Raw genomic sequence first — 13,029 nt, 5'->3', positions numbered from 1 at the left:
AAATAAAATGACTTGAATAGCCTGTAATTCTTATTTCTAAGTTTCCATTATTATGGGTAGTATTTTGTGATATTTGGTTTTGTTTGGTTTTGCTACAGTTGTAATGGATGTATGTACAGGAGGTAAGATTTTAAACTTGCTGTGGGAACCTGAGCTCTGAATAGTTGGTATACTTGTCATGACAAATCCATCCTTAGTGTGACTGATACTAGTTCTTCTGATTAAAGTTGCTATGAACAGGTCAGATATATGGTAGAATTTCATTGCTATGAAAAACATATCTCTCACTAGCCCCTAGGAAATTTGAATTACAACTTCAAGCTTTGAGTAGCACCTGTATTTGGGGGGAAAAAAAACAACAGCTTGAAATTCCTTTCAGCGTTTTGTTTCAATTTTTGATGTATGATCTCTTTTTCTCAAGATTTCGTAAAATGAACAAGCGTCTGGTTCCAAGAAGACCCCTGAGTGCCTCCCTGGGCCAGCTGAACGAAGTGGGCCTACCTTCAGGAGCTATCCTCTCGGATGAAGGGGGAGTGGACTTGCCCAACAGGAAAACCTCTGCTCTGCCAAATGGAATTGTGTCATCAGGCAGCACAGTGACGCAACTTATTTCTCGAGGGACTGACTCCGGTTATGAAACTGCTCTGAAGCCAGGGAAGATGGACCATCTGAGTAGCAGTGCCCCTGGATCCCCTCCTGACTTGTACGGGTCTTCCTAACTTGTTGAAAGTGTCATGTGTGTAAATATGCAGTAGAACCAAGTAAACCCATTCTCTAGGAGAAAAAAAAAAAAAGAACTTTTTTTTTGTTGTTCTTTAGTCTGGGGGCTGGTGTTGATGTTTTGTAGTGGTAGAGTGCAGTAGAAAACTAAAGCTAAAGCTGTAAACTGCTTAATGTCCCTGGTTGCTTGTATTTTAATTGGAAAACATGATTAAAGTCTTCACAAGGTGGAATATAGACAAGGAACCAGTGAGCTATATCAGGCCTTAATGTGCAATGTCATCTTTCTACTTTTTAGGTTGGAATCTGTCCCCAAGAACTCTATTTCTGCCTTACCAGTGAACCCTCATCCTGTGCCTGCTCGGGCACCAACAGATCTGCCTTCAGTGTCTGTCACAAAGCAGTTGCAAATGGTACCGCGTGGGTCTCAGTTGTATAGTACTCAGCAAGCAGATATGTTTTATCAGGATCACAGAGGAGCTGCCCCCCCGTTTGAGCCAGCACCATACCAACAAGGTGAGTTTGAGACCAAGTTCTGTCTCGTTTTTGAGTTTCGTGCTGATTTTATTCTTCTTTCCCTCCCTGGTGTTTACTTAAGTTACTAAGTTAGAGTTTTCTTATGTTACATGAGCCGTGGGAATTAATGTGGTTATGGTATAAATACAATGGAAATTGACATGTCTGACATACAGATGTATTAAGCATGTAAATGCAGTTACTGAGCTGCCTCTCAGCAGGCTTTTTATGTCTTGACTGAAGACTCTGTTCCTGAGAAGGGTTTATGCTTGCGGGGTAAAAGTACTCATTGAAAAGTGTATGGGTATTTCAGAACTGTCTTCACGTGTGTGAGATAGTTAGAGACAAGTGATATTAGAAAAGTGCTGGGCACAAAAGAAAACAGTATAAAAAGGAAATAAAGGGAAAAGAAAAGGAAATAAGGGGAGAAGTTGCAAGTATGTAGAGGCCAAATGGAGAAAGAAAATAATGAAGGGGATTTTTAAAAGAAAAGACACAATTATAAAGGTAGGGAATGATGTTTGTCATGTAATGTAAGATTGGAGACAAAGTGAAGATAAGCTAACATGAAAGGAAAAGAAGGAATGAAAAACTAAAAGTGGGAAGAAAAAAAAAGTTGCAGAGCATTTTTGGGGAACAAAGCTTATATTTGACTTCTGCGTGCCAAAGAAGATCTCGGTTGTCCACTAAATTGAATGTGCTCATTGTTAGTGGTGTGCATGTGTCCATGTATGTATTTGAATTATCCAGAAGTGCCAGATAAATTACTGTACCTTCTGGTTATCTGAAGGTTTCAATCTTAGAAGTCATTGGTGGTTCAGAGTATTAAAATTTGCATCTGCTGTCCAGGAGGCAGAACAAATCTTTACTTTCTATGAACGGTTGTCATAATTACATTCTGTATCTTGTTTGTCTCTTCTTGTTGCCTAATTTCAGGAGTTTACTATCCTCAGACCATGTCTCGCTTTGTGCGACCTCCTCCATCAGCTCCTGAACCTGGTCCACCTTATCTAGACCATTACCCACCCTACCTGCAGGATCGTGTGGTGAGCTCACAGTACACACAGCCGCAGCAGTATCCTCCTATGGGACAACCCATTTACCCACCACACTATGACAGCCGTCGTGTGTACCCCCCTGTGCAGCCATATCAACGAGAGGAGATGGTCCGAGGAAGCCCTGTGCCTATTGAAATTCCCCAAGCGGCTGTACCCTCCTATGTACCTGAATCCAGGGACAGATACCAGCAAACAGAGGGTTATTGCCCAGTGGCTCCACATCTCAGTCAGATCAGACCTTCATGCCACAGGGTATGGTTTTTAAACGGCATTTTTGTAGCTGTGTCTGTGAGAAGAAAAAATGAATTACTTGAGAAATTGAATATTTTTGCAGTGAGGTGATGGGTTTTATGAGGAATTACAAGCTTGAAGTTTCAGAAGGGGGTGCATTTGATAAAGCTGATCAAAAACTGGGAGGCAATCTACTCACTGGTTAACTCAGTAATTGTAATCAACTCGGTAACTGTAATGATGTTAACGTGCAAAAAAAAAGCAGGATCCAGTTTAGTGTTCGAAGTAGATAAGTATAATTTTCCTCTTCTTGCAGCATATAGCAGTTATGCTTTGTTTGGATAAACAGCATTTTCTAAAGTAGTAATTTTGTATATTAGTACCTCATAAGTTTTGTAATGTATTTCTGTCTTTGTTTCAGCCTCATCCCAGTCTGGATGAACTTCACCGACGAAGGAAGGAGATCATGGCCCAGCTAGAGGAGAGGAAAGTGATTTCTCCACCTCCTTTTGCACCTTCACCAACCTTGCCCCATCCTTTTCATTCGGAGGAGGTAAGCATATTTTGACAAAACTGATTCAAAAACATGTTTAGAAAACACTGAGTTTGTGTGTGGTGAGGAGTGAAGATAACAAGAAAATTTTAACAGCACAACATTGGAAAACTTATGGTGGAGAGATTTTGTGTTGTGGGTGGGAAGTCCTTATAGTGCAGCCTTCAATCTGGCTGGCTGTTCTGTGATCTACCACTGATCCTACATGATCTACTTCTGGAGCAACCAAGAGAATGAGGTCAAGCCACTATTAATTGGAGTCGGCCTTTACAGCCACTGGACTTTGCATCGTTTACTCCTGACATGTTTAGAATTAAGTAACAGCTTGCTAGAAGTGTTTTTTTGTTTGTTTTTATCCAAGGTTAAAATACCACTTTCATACTGGCCAAGTGAGCAGTCAGCACTGGGAGTGTAGCCAGGTGATTGGAATTTTGTGCTTGTTGTGGTCCAACTCCAAATGGATCAAATTTTAAAAATAAATAAAAATCCTTGTGGTATTTTTCTTCAAGTTCCCTGCTGTTGAACTAAGTAGCTGTGGCTGTGAACGTGCTTCTTCCCCTCACTGACAGAACCAGATTTTTGTTTTTGTACAGTACTTGGATGAAGACCTGAAGGTAGCTGGGAAGTACAAAGGAAATGACTACAGCCAGTATTCTCCCTGGTCCTGTGACACCATCGGCTCCTACATTGGAACCAAAGATGCAAAACCCAAAGATGTTGTGGCAGCAAGGAGCGTGGAGATGGCGGTATGTAGGGATTAGGGGAACACAGGAGGAAAATTTATACCTCTGAGTTGGGAAGGCCTCTTCCATTTACTTTCCAGGATGATGGCAGTGATTGTGTTTAAGCTCAAAAATGCGTTGTGGTCAAAGAATGTGTACAGAGTGATGATTGTGGTAGCAGTGCTACTAGCTTCTACTTAAATGTTTCTTTTGTGATTTTTGTGACCACAAGAATACCCTAAACTTGCTTGGAACTTTTCAAGAGAAGTGTAATCGTAACATAACACTAGACTGATTCTTCCTGAAAATTATTTCAAACTGTAGGTTCTGCATATTCTATCCTTCGCTAAAACTCTGAGTGTCTATAATCTTATTTTGTGCAGCTGCTATTTTCCTAGTGCAAAAAGAAAGAGGCAGGGCTGCTAGGGTGTTATTACTGGGGATCTTGAATGGAGGAAACAAACAAAAACCACTGACTGAAATACCAATGCTATTTTATTTCTTTTTTGGTTTCTGCTGAATAGCTTTCTTTGAAAGCCTTGAAGGAACTGTGGGAACTGGGAACAAAAAGAAGGCTTTCTCCTGGAGAAAAAATAAAAAAAAAATCTAGAAAAGTAATTTCATATACAGCTTTGGTTCAGTTTTACTTGGCCTCTACTGCTCTGTACTACAGAACGTATTTGGCTTGAGTCATAACACTGTCACAGTTAGCTTGAGGAAGAGCTGAGGTTATGCTCAGTATTTTCATATTGCTGTTGAAGTGGCAGCCTTCAAGGAAACCAACAGAAAATTCTTGTATTTCACTCTTACTGCTAGAAAACTGCAAACAGACTAACTTAGTTGAGAAGAAGCAGCCTCCTTTTTCATTGCTAACATTCTGCCCCAGAGCTGTATCCCAGGAAAACAAATGGGATCTTTGCTGCTTTTCAGGTTTTTGTCTCTTCACAGGGAAAAAAAATTCTCAGGAGACCTTCTCTACAGGTGGCAAATGAATTAATTCTTTCTCTATTTATTGTTGTTCATGTGAGATTCCTTTTCTTAAGGATAAGAGTAGTATCATCTGGGACTGTATTATGTTGGATTTCATGCAGGTGGCACTTTAAATGGCGCTACTTTCTTTCCTCCCCACTCAGTAAAAAGAAACAAATTAGAAATGGTGCTAGCATCTGACAGGCTCAAGATTAAAATGGCACAAGTTTTTTTTAGAATTCTGAAGTAGATGTTGTCTAACGGTTCTTTCAGTTTTAGCATGTTGAGTTTCTTTAGTTTCCAGCTCAGTAGTGATTTCTTTTTACACCCCCTTTACTCCTAATTAGCTATGCTACTTTGTTTCCACCAGTCCTTGTACCCAATGAAAACTTGTAGAGTTTTAATTTAATTTTGCACTGTAGCAAAGTTGTTTTTAACCCTTAACTGTTGGGTTTATCTGTTCATTTGTGACCCATGAGTGTGTAACTCTGACTTTGAGTTAGAAAGCTGGACATTCCAAGCAGTACTACTCCTTAAAGAAAAATCTGACTATGGAAAGATGTACTGGATGTGTCCAATACAAGTGTTCTACTGAGTAATTCTCATTTTGAGTCATCTGCAGTCTGTTAGATGATACGGGCCTTAAGGCTGGGCTTCAGAGGAATTTCTTTTGAACTATGAAAGGAATGTATATTCCTCCACGATGCCTACTGATCTCTTTGACTTCGTTCTGGAGTTCTTTCTCTCTTGTGCAAGTAAACTTTCTCTCTTTACTTCCTTTTGCTGCTGCTCCTTTCTATTGGTTTGATCAGAATTAATCCTGCAGCTTTCACGGTGGTGGTACTAACGGTTGGCTCAAGTTAGGCTGTTACAGAGGTGCGAACTCTTAACAATGGAGTTACAAACTGCAGAACAGGAAGTGTAGTTGAAGGGTGAAAGGAATCAAGAATATGAGAGAGATTGCTATACCGGTGTCAGCTTGTTATAAAAGCAATGTGTTTTTGTTCTCTTCTGGTCAAGTTCTTGACTGCCTTTCCCATCTCTTGTAGAATGTAGATAGTAAAGCCATGCGTGACCAACGCTTGGACATGCAGAGAAGAGCAGCAGAGACTGGCGATGATGACCTCATTCCATTTGGAGACCGACCAACTGTGTCGAGATTTGGGGCTATCTCTCGTACTTCCAAAGCAATGTACCAGAATTCTGGTCCCATGCAGGCCATGGCGGTTCAGGGAGCTTCCACCAAATCGATTATTTCAGGTAGGATGTGTGCTCTGGGATTTTGCAGGTTGTTGCTATTTTCTTCAGTGCTACAGTATAGTGCAAGTTGGAGGCAGCCCTTATCAGCTTGTTTCTTGTCTAAGAAATATAAATCAGATGTATGTTAAGACACTAAAATAACTGTAGATAGGGCTACGGGAGACTGACAAGCCCAAAGAAAAAGGCTGCACGACTTCCTGTTCCAAGGACGAGTTTGTGCACAGGTAATGCAATGGTAATCTGGTGTCACTGTTCTGGAAAAATTACTTTGTTCTGTTGGTCCCTCTCAGATGAAGCTTCTTTTAAATTTAAATTTAAAGCTTTCTAGAAACCTACTGCTTTCTCAGATATGTAATGGAAAACCATCGTAACATAAAGTACTGTACTGCGCTCATAGGTGGTTGCAGCTGCAGGCTTAATGCAGCTATAGTTTTGAGTACTGTTAGGAAAAACCAATAAACTAGGAAGTTCTTTCTATCTTTCTATGCATCTGTTTTCTAAACATATGTATAGTATGGCTGTATATCGTACTCCTAAAGCTGCTCTCTTTTTTGAGGTGTACTGAATAATCTTTACTTTTTTTTTTTTTTTTTTTTTTTTTAATGATATTTCCCCAAAACTTCCTTCTAGATTTTTCAGGTGTTAACTGCAGGATACAAAAACAAAACTCTTTTGATTAATTCAAGAAACAACTTTCTAGACTTTATCACAGATAGAACTCAGCTTTCTATGAAGGCTTAATCTGCAAACTGGTATTAACTAAGTATTGCAGAATTATCAATCAACACTCAGGCCTTTTAGAGACTTGGGTAATAAAAATGATTGTTCTTACAGTGGCTGTCAGATATTTTCCCCTAGTGACCTGAATGTCTGAAGTCCTTCACAAACTTGTAGACTCTGGAGATGCTGAAGCTGTTTTTCCACTGAGAAAGTCCATAGCAACTCTCGTTGCACATACAGGAAGAGTCCTGCCTTACGCATGTGTGACTTCTCATGCTGTATTTTTGTGTTAATTTCAGAAATGGAAATATTAGACTTCTGTACTCTTAGAGAGCTGGCCTTCCTGATTATTTTCTAATGTCTGTCTTGCTCTGTGTGTTGAAGGACAGTTTTGCAGGATTGCAACATGATTTTTTCTGTTCACTTGCAGACTACAGTCCTTATGGAACTCATGGTGGCTGGGGAGGCTCTCCTTATTCTCCCCATCAAAATATACCTTCTCAGGGACGTTTCAATGACAGGTAGGAGTGTTTTGTTTGTGTTTTTTTTTTTTTTTCTTTGCCATTGTCTAGATCTTCATTTTATCTCTTCCTGTGGCAGCTGAGGAAATATTTTTTGAAATCTCCTTACTTTTGAATATTTTTCTGATCCCAAAGGGAGAGACTGTCCATGTCAGATGTGGCTGGTCATGGAAAACAGTTGCCTTCAGCTGAGCGGGAGCAGCAGCTGCGCATGGAGCTGCAGCAAGTGGACCACCAGATTAGCCAGCAGACACAAATGCGAGGACTAGAGGTTGGTACCATCTGTAAGGGTGTTAAGGAGTGGAAGAGAGAGATGAAGCTAGCAAAGCTACTTTACATACGCTGATAATCCTTCTCCGACTCTAATAACACTCTGTAGCGATATTTAATCCTCTGATGCCAGTCATCAGACCTGTGGTACAAGTGTAAACTTGTCTGCTTAGCAGCAGAAACTTCCCTACTCTTCGCATTATGGAAATCAACACCATATTTGAAGCTGCACTCTGTGCTCATTCATGTTTGCTTTCATTATCTCTCTCGCTCCCCCTCTGTTCACCTGTTAACTCAGAGGCACACTTTTTTGATGTATCTGTTCCTCTTGGCTTCACTGCCATTGAAAATGTCTGATTTTATGTACAGAAAGCTTTGACCTTCATCTGTTCAGTGTTTGGCTTTGTGTTGTGCCTGTTTCTTCCTAAATGGCTTAAGACACATGAGTAAAGAAAATAGATATTAAAGATGTTTAGCTTGAAAACTTAAAACTCAATATTTTGTCTCCTTGTTTAGAACAAATGTAGTCACTTGAAAAACAAGGAAAGATGGGAGTCTGCATTTGTAAAAGAATTAATGAGCTGATACTTCTGTTCCTATTTTGTGAGAAATAGGAGAAATGTCAAGGCATTGTGAAACAATGGATGTACTAAAGCTTTAGTTGCATTTTTTTTTCCTTTCCTAGGAAAAAAAAATCAGTACATGTTCTGTCTACAAAAAACCACATGTATTCTAGATGCCTCAGCCACTAGTCATATTAGTGTTTTCCTGGAAGGAACTGCTATAAATGGTGGACTGCAGTTCCCACTGAAGCTACCGTTACCTGATAACTTCTGTTATGGCTGAGGGGTTATTGCAAATTTGTCTTAATAGCTAACAAATTTGAAGTGGCAACAACAGTTAAAAGTAGTAGTTACTTGGAGTATAACTTGTGTTCGTGTTTGGGAACCAGAGGAGGAATTGTTTTAAATTTTGCATGACTGCCTTTGCCACAACAGAAGAGTATTGGAAAGTTTCAACAACCCGAAGTGGCCTGCCTCTCCTCCTCATTATTATTGCAAATGTGTCAGCGATAAATCCTCCGTAGTCAGGTTTGAACTTTGGTTTGCCATAATTTGGATTTGTTGGAACTTGTCAGTTATTTTGAGTAACAACAGATTTGTCCCTTGTGTTCAAAGATGCAACTAGGTATTTGAAATCCAGAAGGCTTTATTAATTTACCTGTTAGAAGGTTGTCACAATCACCAAAATCAGTCTGAGCATAAAGAACTAGATTATCTTGCTTTCTTATCAAACAAATGAGCATTTCCACTTGTTAGCCCAGCCAGACGTTTGGCTGCATGGAGTAGTAGATAGTGTTTTCTGTGTTTAAACGCAGAGCACAAACATAAGGAACTGATTCCCAGATGTTTCCAGATTTTTTTTTTTTAAGTGCCTGACATGGTTACTGCCTTTACTTGGCTGCTGGTAGCTTGCAAGGGATTGTAGTCATCTGACCTTCTTTGTTCCTGTGCTTCTTTATCTGGGTCAGTCGAGAGCTACGTATTGATGTCCACCTCTTACAACATTTTATGTGACTTGTACTAATACTGAACTCTAACGTAGAGCTTTGAAAAATTCTACTAGTATAAACAAAGCAGCAAGTTTGCTTATCTGTTACCTTTTATTCAACAAGTAGCTTACAAAAGAGTATTGGTTTTGCTCATGTGCTTCACCTTAATTTCAATAAGGAAAGGGTATGCAGGGAAAATCCGTGTAAATTCATTACAGTAGACGCTATTTCACGTTGCTTGTTTAAAAAGGAAAAGACTTGGCTGCATGGAAAAAGAAATGTTTAAACTTGCCTTGGAAGTGATTTCAACTGGGACCTTTTTAAGCATGCAGAGAGAGTACTCGGTTTTGCAAATAAGCAATACTCCAGAGTTATGGCCTAGTGCCCTTTCTGTGCTCAGCGTGCTGTGTGCTCAGTTGTGTATGTGCTTGGCTTTATGTATTTAGGCTGGTAGTAACAGGCTGCTGTTGCAGAGGGAGGCGACTACCCTGGCAGGCCAACCACAGCCCCCACCCCCACCTCCCAAGTGGCCTGGGATGATCTCAAGTGAGCAGCTGAGCTTGGAGCTACACCAGGTGGAAAGGGAAATTGGGAAGAGAACCCGTGAGCTGAGCATGGTGAGTGCTGTGGGGCTGGGAGGCAGAGAGGTGGAGCAGAGGGCCGTGCAGATGGCTGCAGCCCTTCCACCCTGGCAAAAGGCTCTCTGCTGGATGACCATAGGTGGAGTCCCCCATCTCCCTCATCACTTCTCTCCTCTTCAAAACTTCTAGAGATGTTTCTTGTTTCTTCTTTGTGAAGAACTTGAATTGGAGACACTTTAAAATACTTTGCTGTTATTTTGTTGCTGTTTGAAAATGTGTGGCATTGAGTTTGTTGAAAGCCTTGAGTTGTCTCCGAGGTCACTGTGCCATGAGATTTGTAAACTGCTCTAATACAGAAAACATTTTCTGCAGGTACAGGCTAGCATTCAGTAGTCTGTGTGCTGTTACAGTCTGTGGTCTTTGCTTGTTGTTACAAGAATTATCCCTTCCTTTCAGGAAATACTGTGTCCTGAGAGGATAAATGTGTCTTAGCAAGTCTCTCGTCTCATGGCTTTTGTGGGCTACACTGTACAACTCCAATTTACAGGCTTTCATCATTGGTCCCAAAGAAAAAAGTCTCAATTTTTTTAACACTGTGTTAAAGATTTTTTTTCTTCTATCCTTTTTTTTTTCTAAAGGAGAGCCAGTCTTCACTGGATATAAAAAACAAACTGGGCACCACTAAACAGACAGAAAATGGACAATTAGAACCACAAAGCAAGGTTCCAGCTGAGGACCTCGCACTAACATTCAGGTTAGTGAACATGGGTCTTCAGTCTCCCTTTGCGCAACAAGAGAGTGATTTAACCAGAGGCAATCTCTGATTTATAAATAATACACCTTGCTAAATCATCTCTGATATGCAAGCATCTACTAGAAAAAGATCACACCCATTAAGGTTTTATAGCGCTTGTTTGAATTGCAGCTGGCAGGTAGCTGTATATCAATTAATGTAGCAGAAACAATGACGTATTTGCCAGACCAGAAGTCCATCTACTCCGTATTGGATGTTTAGTAGGGTGAAGTAGGAGAAGCACAACAACTATAAAAGAAATTTTTATCTGCTGTTTTAGTTTCAAGGAAAAGAAATGTTCCAAATGCAGCGGGAAGTTATTCCACCCAGTTAAGGTTAGTAATATGAATGTTTTCTAGGAAGGTATATTGTAACTTTGAAATGAAGTTTACTTTTATTAGTAGGCAGCAACTTTTTACCACAAATGCTGGGATTACTTTAATCTTTTTATTTCATACTTACGTGAAGTAAGTTGTTGGCTAGCAATGCTGGGAGTCCATGTAGCAGCTGTTTTCTGTTAGCTACCTCAGTCATACTTAAACAGAAATGCTCAAGTGCTGCAGATACTTCGTTAAGTCAAGTTTATAAAACTTCACATGAGCGGTTTGGAATCTGCATATTTATTCAGAAAGTGTATTTATTCAGGAAATGTATCCATCTCAATAGCTTATGAAGTCCACACTTCTTATAACCAATCCTTGAGTTCTGATCTGCAATTAGCCTTATTTTTTTTCTCTCTGATACTTATCTGAAGCATAGGAGGCGACCTGTTGATTGGACAAGGCTTGTCTTTACATGCCTACATGTGTTCAGAACTGTTTATTGAGGTGCTACAGCAGCAAGTATTGAACTCCTTTTGCTTTTTTTTTTTTAAACAAACAAACAAACAAACAAACAAAAAAAAACCTTGAGTAATTACTTCTCTCTACCCCCACCCCCTTTCTCCTTGCAACTTTCTTTCAGCAGTGATGTTCCAAATGGATCTGCCTTGACACAGGAGAACATCGGCCTCCTGTCAAACAAGACAGCATCTCTCAGCCTGTCAGAGGACCCAGAGGGAGGAGGAGACAACCACGACTCCCAGAGAGTGGGAGTTACACCCACATCTGCTCCATGAAGTGAGGCCAGCATACCCCAGAGTTTCTTTTGCTGGGGTGTTGTTAGCTTCCATCACGTTTTTTTCCAGGGGTGATTGGAGAAACCCAGGAGTAACAGCAGTAGCAGAGCAGCAGGTCCAGAGGCAATGTGCACAAACACAACTACTAGAAACAAATCCTGCACATAGTTCACATTAACGCATTTTTTAATTAAAAAAAAAATGAAAATTAGCAGTATCTGCAAGCGATTCAAATTAAATTTGTTTTTGTTCTGTGAATGAACTTTATTTTAATAACTTTGGACGCCTTGGGTCCCAGGGCTTAAAAAAAAAGATATTATATATATACTCTGTTTGATTAATTGTATGATCTTAATGAAGTAGGTTTTTCTTTTATTTTGGTATTATTACATAGCCAGTGCATAGTTCCTTATCACTTTAATTTCTTGACAAATAAAACAACCTGGCCACTTCCTTGTGTGATCTAAGAGTAAACAAGGAATGAGGGTTGGAGAGTAGCTGTGAATTGCAGTGTCAAAAGATGTGCAGCAAGTTTAATTCTTAAAATAAATCTTTCCCTTGTAGCTAGGAACTGAACCTTAGGTTTTGCAAGACTTATTCTTCTTTAAATAATTTAAATTTAAAGTACAAATGACAGAATCTTTTCAATGCAACCAGTGCAGTCCATAGCATAAGCCCTATCACAGCACGTGTGATTAAAACAAGAACAAAAGAAGTGTCCAATACACATTTTATTTAAAGGTTGCTGGCGTATTGTTTTCTGTTGGGGCTAAGGCGATCAGCTGTATGCAGACTGATCTACTACAACATGGGTATTTCCGAAGCTGGTTAGCTGGGGCCTGGGGTAAAGAGGCTTGAGTACCCAGTGAAGGCTGTGCAGCACAAGCAAGGCAGAAATAGCAAACAAGGAAAACATAAGGCTGTGCAGTTGCTGGAAGGATGTTAACGGCAAATGGGTTGCTCAACTGTGCTGGGTCATCCAGCATTTGTTGCTTTGTTGTTTTTGTTGTTTTGTTTTGTTTCCAATTTTCATTGGGCCTTTAAAATAAGCATACCCGAAGTCTGTACAATTAGGTTAATGCTAAGGGTCTTTCTGACCTCTGCTTTTTGAAGCAGATCTTTAAAGTGTGCCACCCTCTCAGCAACTCTTGCCTTTGTTATTTCTTCACTGCTATTTAATTACTATCAAAACATCATAACTTCTATGACCTGATTGTTTTCTTATTTCTGTTCAATGGTACACCAGTTAATTAGTGGTAATGCTGTTGTGAGAGCCTTTTTCTGAGAAGAAAGTCGTCTTTGATTTGTGCATGTAAGTGATAGTAATCTTTCAAAAACATTTTTTTCTCTTTTAAGGTTCCCATTGTTTAGGGTCTGTATGCATCAATATCAGATGCCTCAGAATCAATTTGCAGGTTATCTGTCACCGCTGCACTGAGTCTTTCC

At 39.9% G+C, this 13,029-nt stretch overlaps 1 protein-coding gene across 5 annotated transcripts in view; it reads left to right on the top strand.

Moving 5' to 3' along the window:
- Positions 1–11,808, top strand: part of RC3H1 (ring finger and CCCH-type domains 1) — a 53,821-nt gene extending 42,013 nt beyond the window's left edge. For 2 of the 5 annotated variants that reach the window (XM_032192604.1, XM_032192605.1), the window contains exons 10-20: positions 422–703; positions 1,019–1,236; positions 2,173–2,546; positions 2,947–3,078; positions 3,672–3,824; positions 5,819–6,029; positions 7,180–7,270; positions 7,406–7,541; positions 9,539–9,709; positions 10,312–10,427; positions 11,430–11,808. In XM_032192604.1, the coding sequence (XP_032048495.1) occupies positions 422–703; positions 1,019–1,236; positions 2,173–2,546; positions 2,947–3,078; positions 3,672–3,824; positions 5,819–6,029; positions 7,180–7,270; positions 7,406–7,541; positions 9,539–9,709; positions 10,312–10,427; positions 11,430–11,583 (2,038 nt within the window). In that variant the 3' untranslated portion in view covers positions 11,584–11,808. The remainder of the gene's footprint in view (positions 1–421; positions 704–1,018; positions 1,237–2,172; positions 2,547–2,946; positions 3,079–3,671; positions 3,825–5,818; positions 6,030–7,179; positions 7,271–7,405; positions 7,542–9,538; positions 9,710–10,311; positions 10,428–11,429) is intronic. The other 3 variants (XM_032192609.1, XM_032192608.1, XM_032192607.1) reach the window with 3 other exon arrangements.
- Positions 11,809–13,029: the final 1,221 nt, after the last annotated feature.

Source organism: Aythya fuligula, chromosome 8 (genome assembly GCF_009819795.1).
Source record: "Aythya fuligula isolate bAytFul2 chromosome 8, bAytFul2.pri, whole genome shotgun sequence".
NCBI classification, from domain to species: Eukaryota; Metazoa; Chordata; class Aves; order Anseriformes; family Anatidae; genus Aythya; species Aythya fuligula.
The sequence above is the reverse complement of the archived record's forward strand: the minus strand, read 5'-3'. Positions and strand labels throughout refer to the sequence as shown.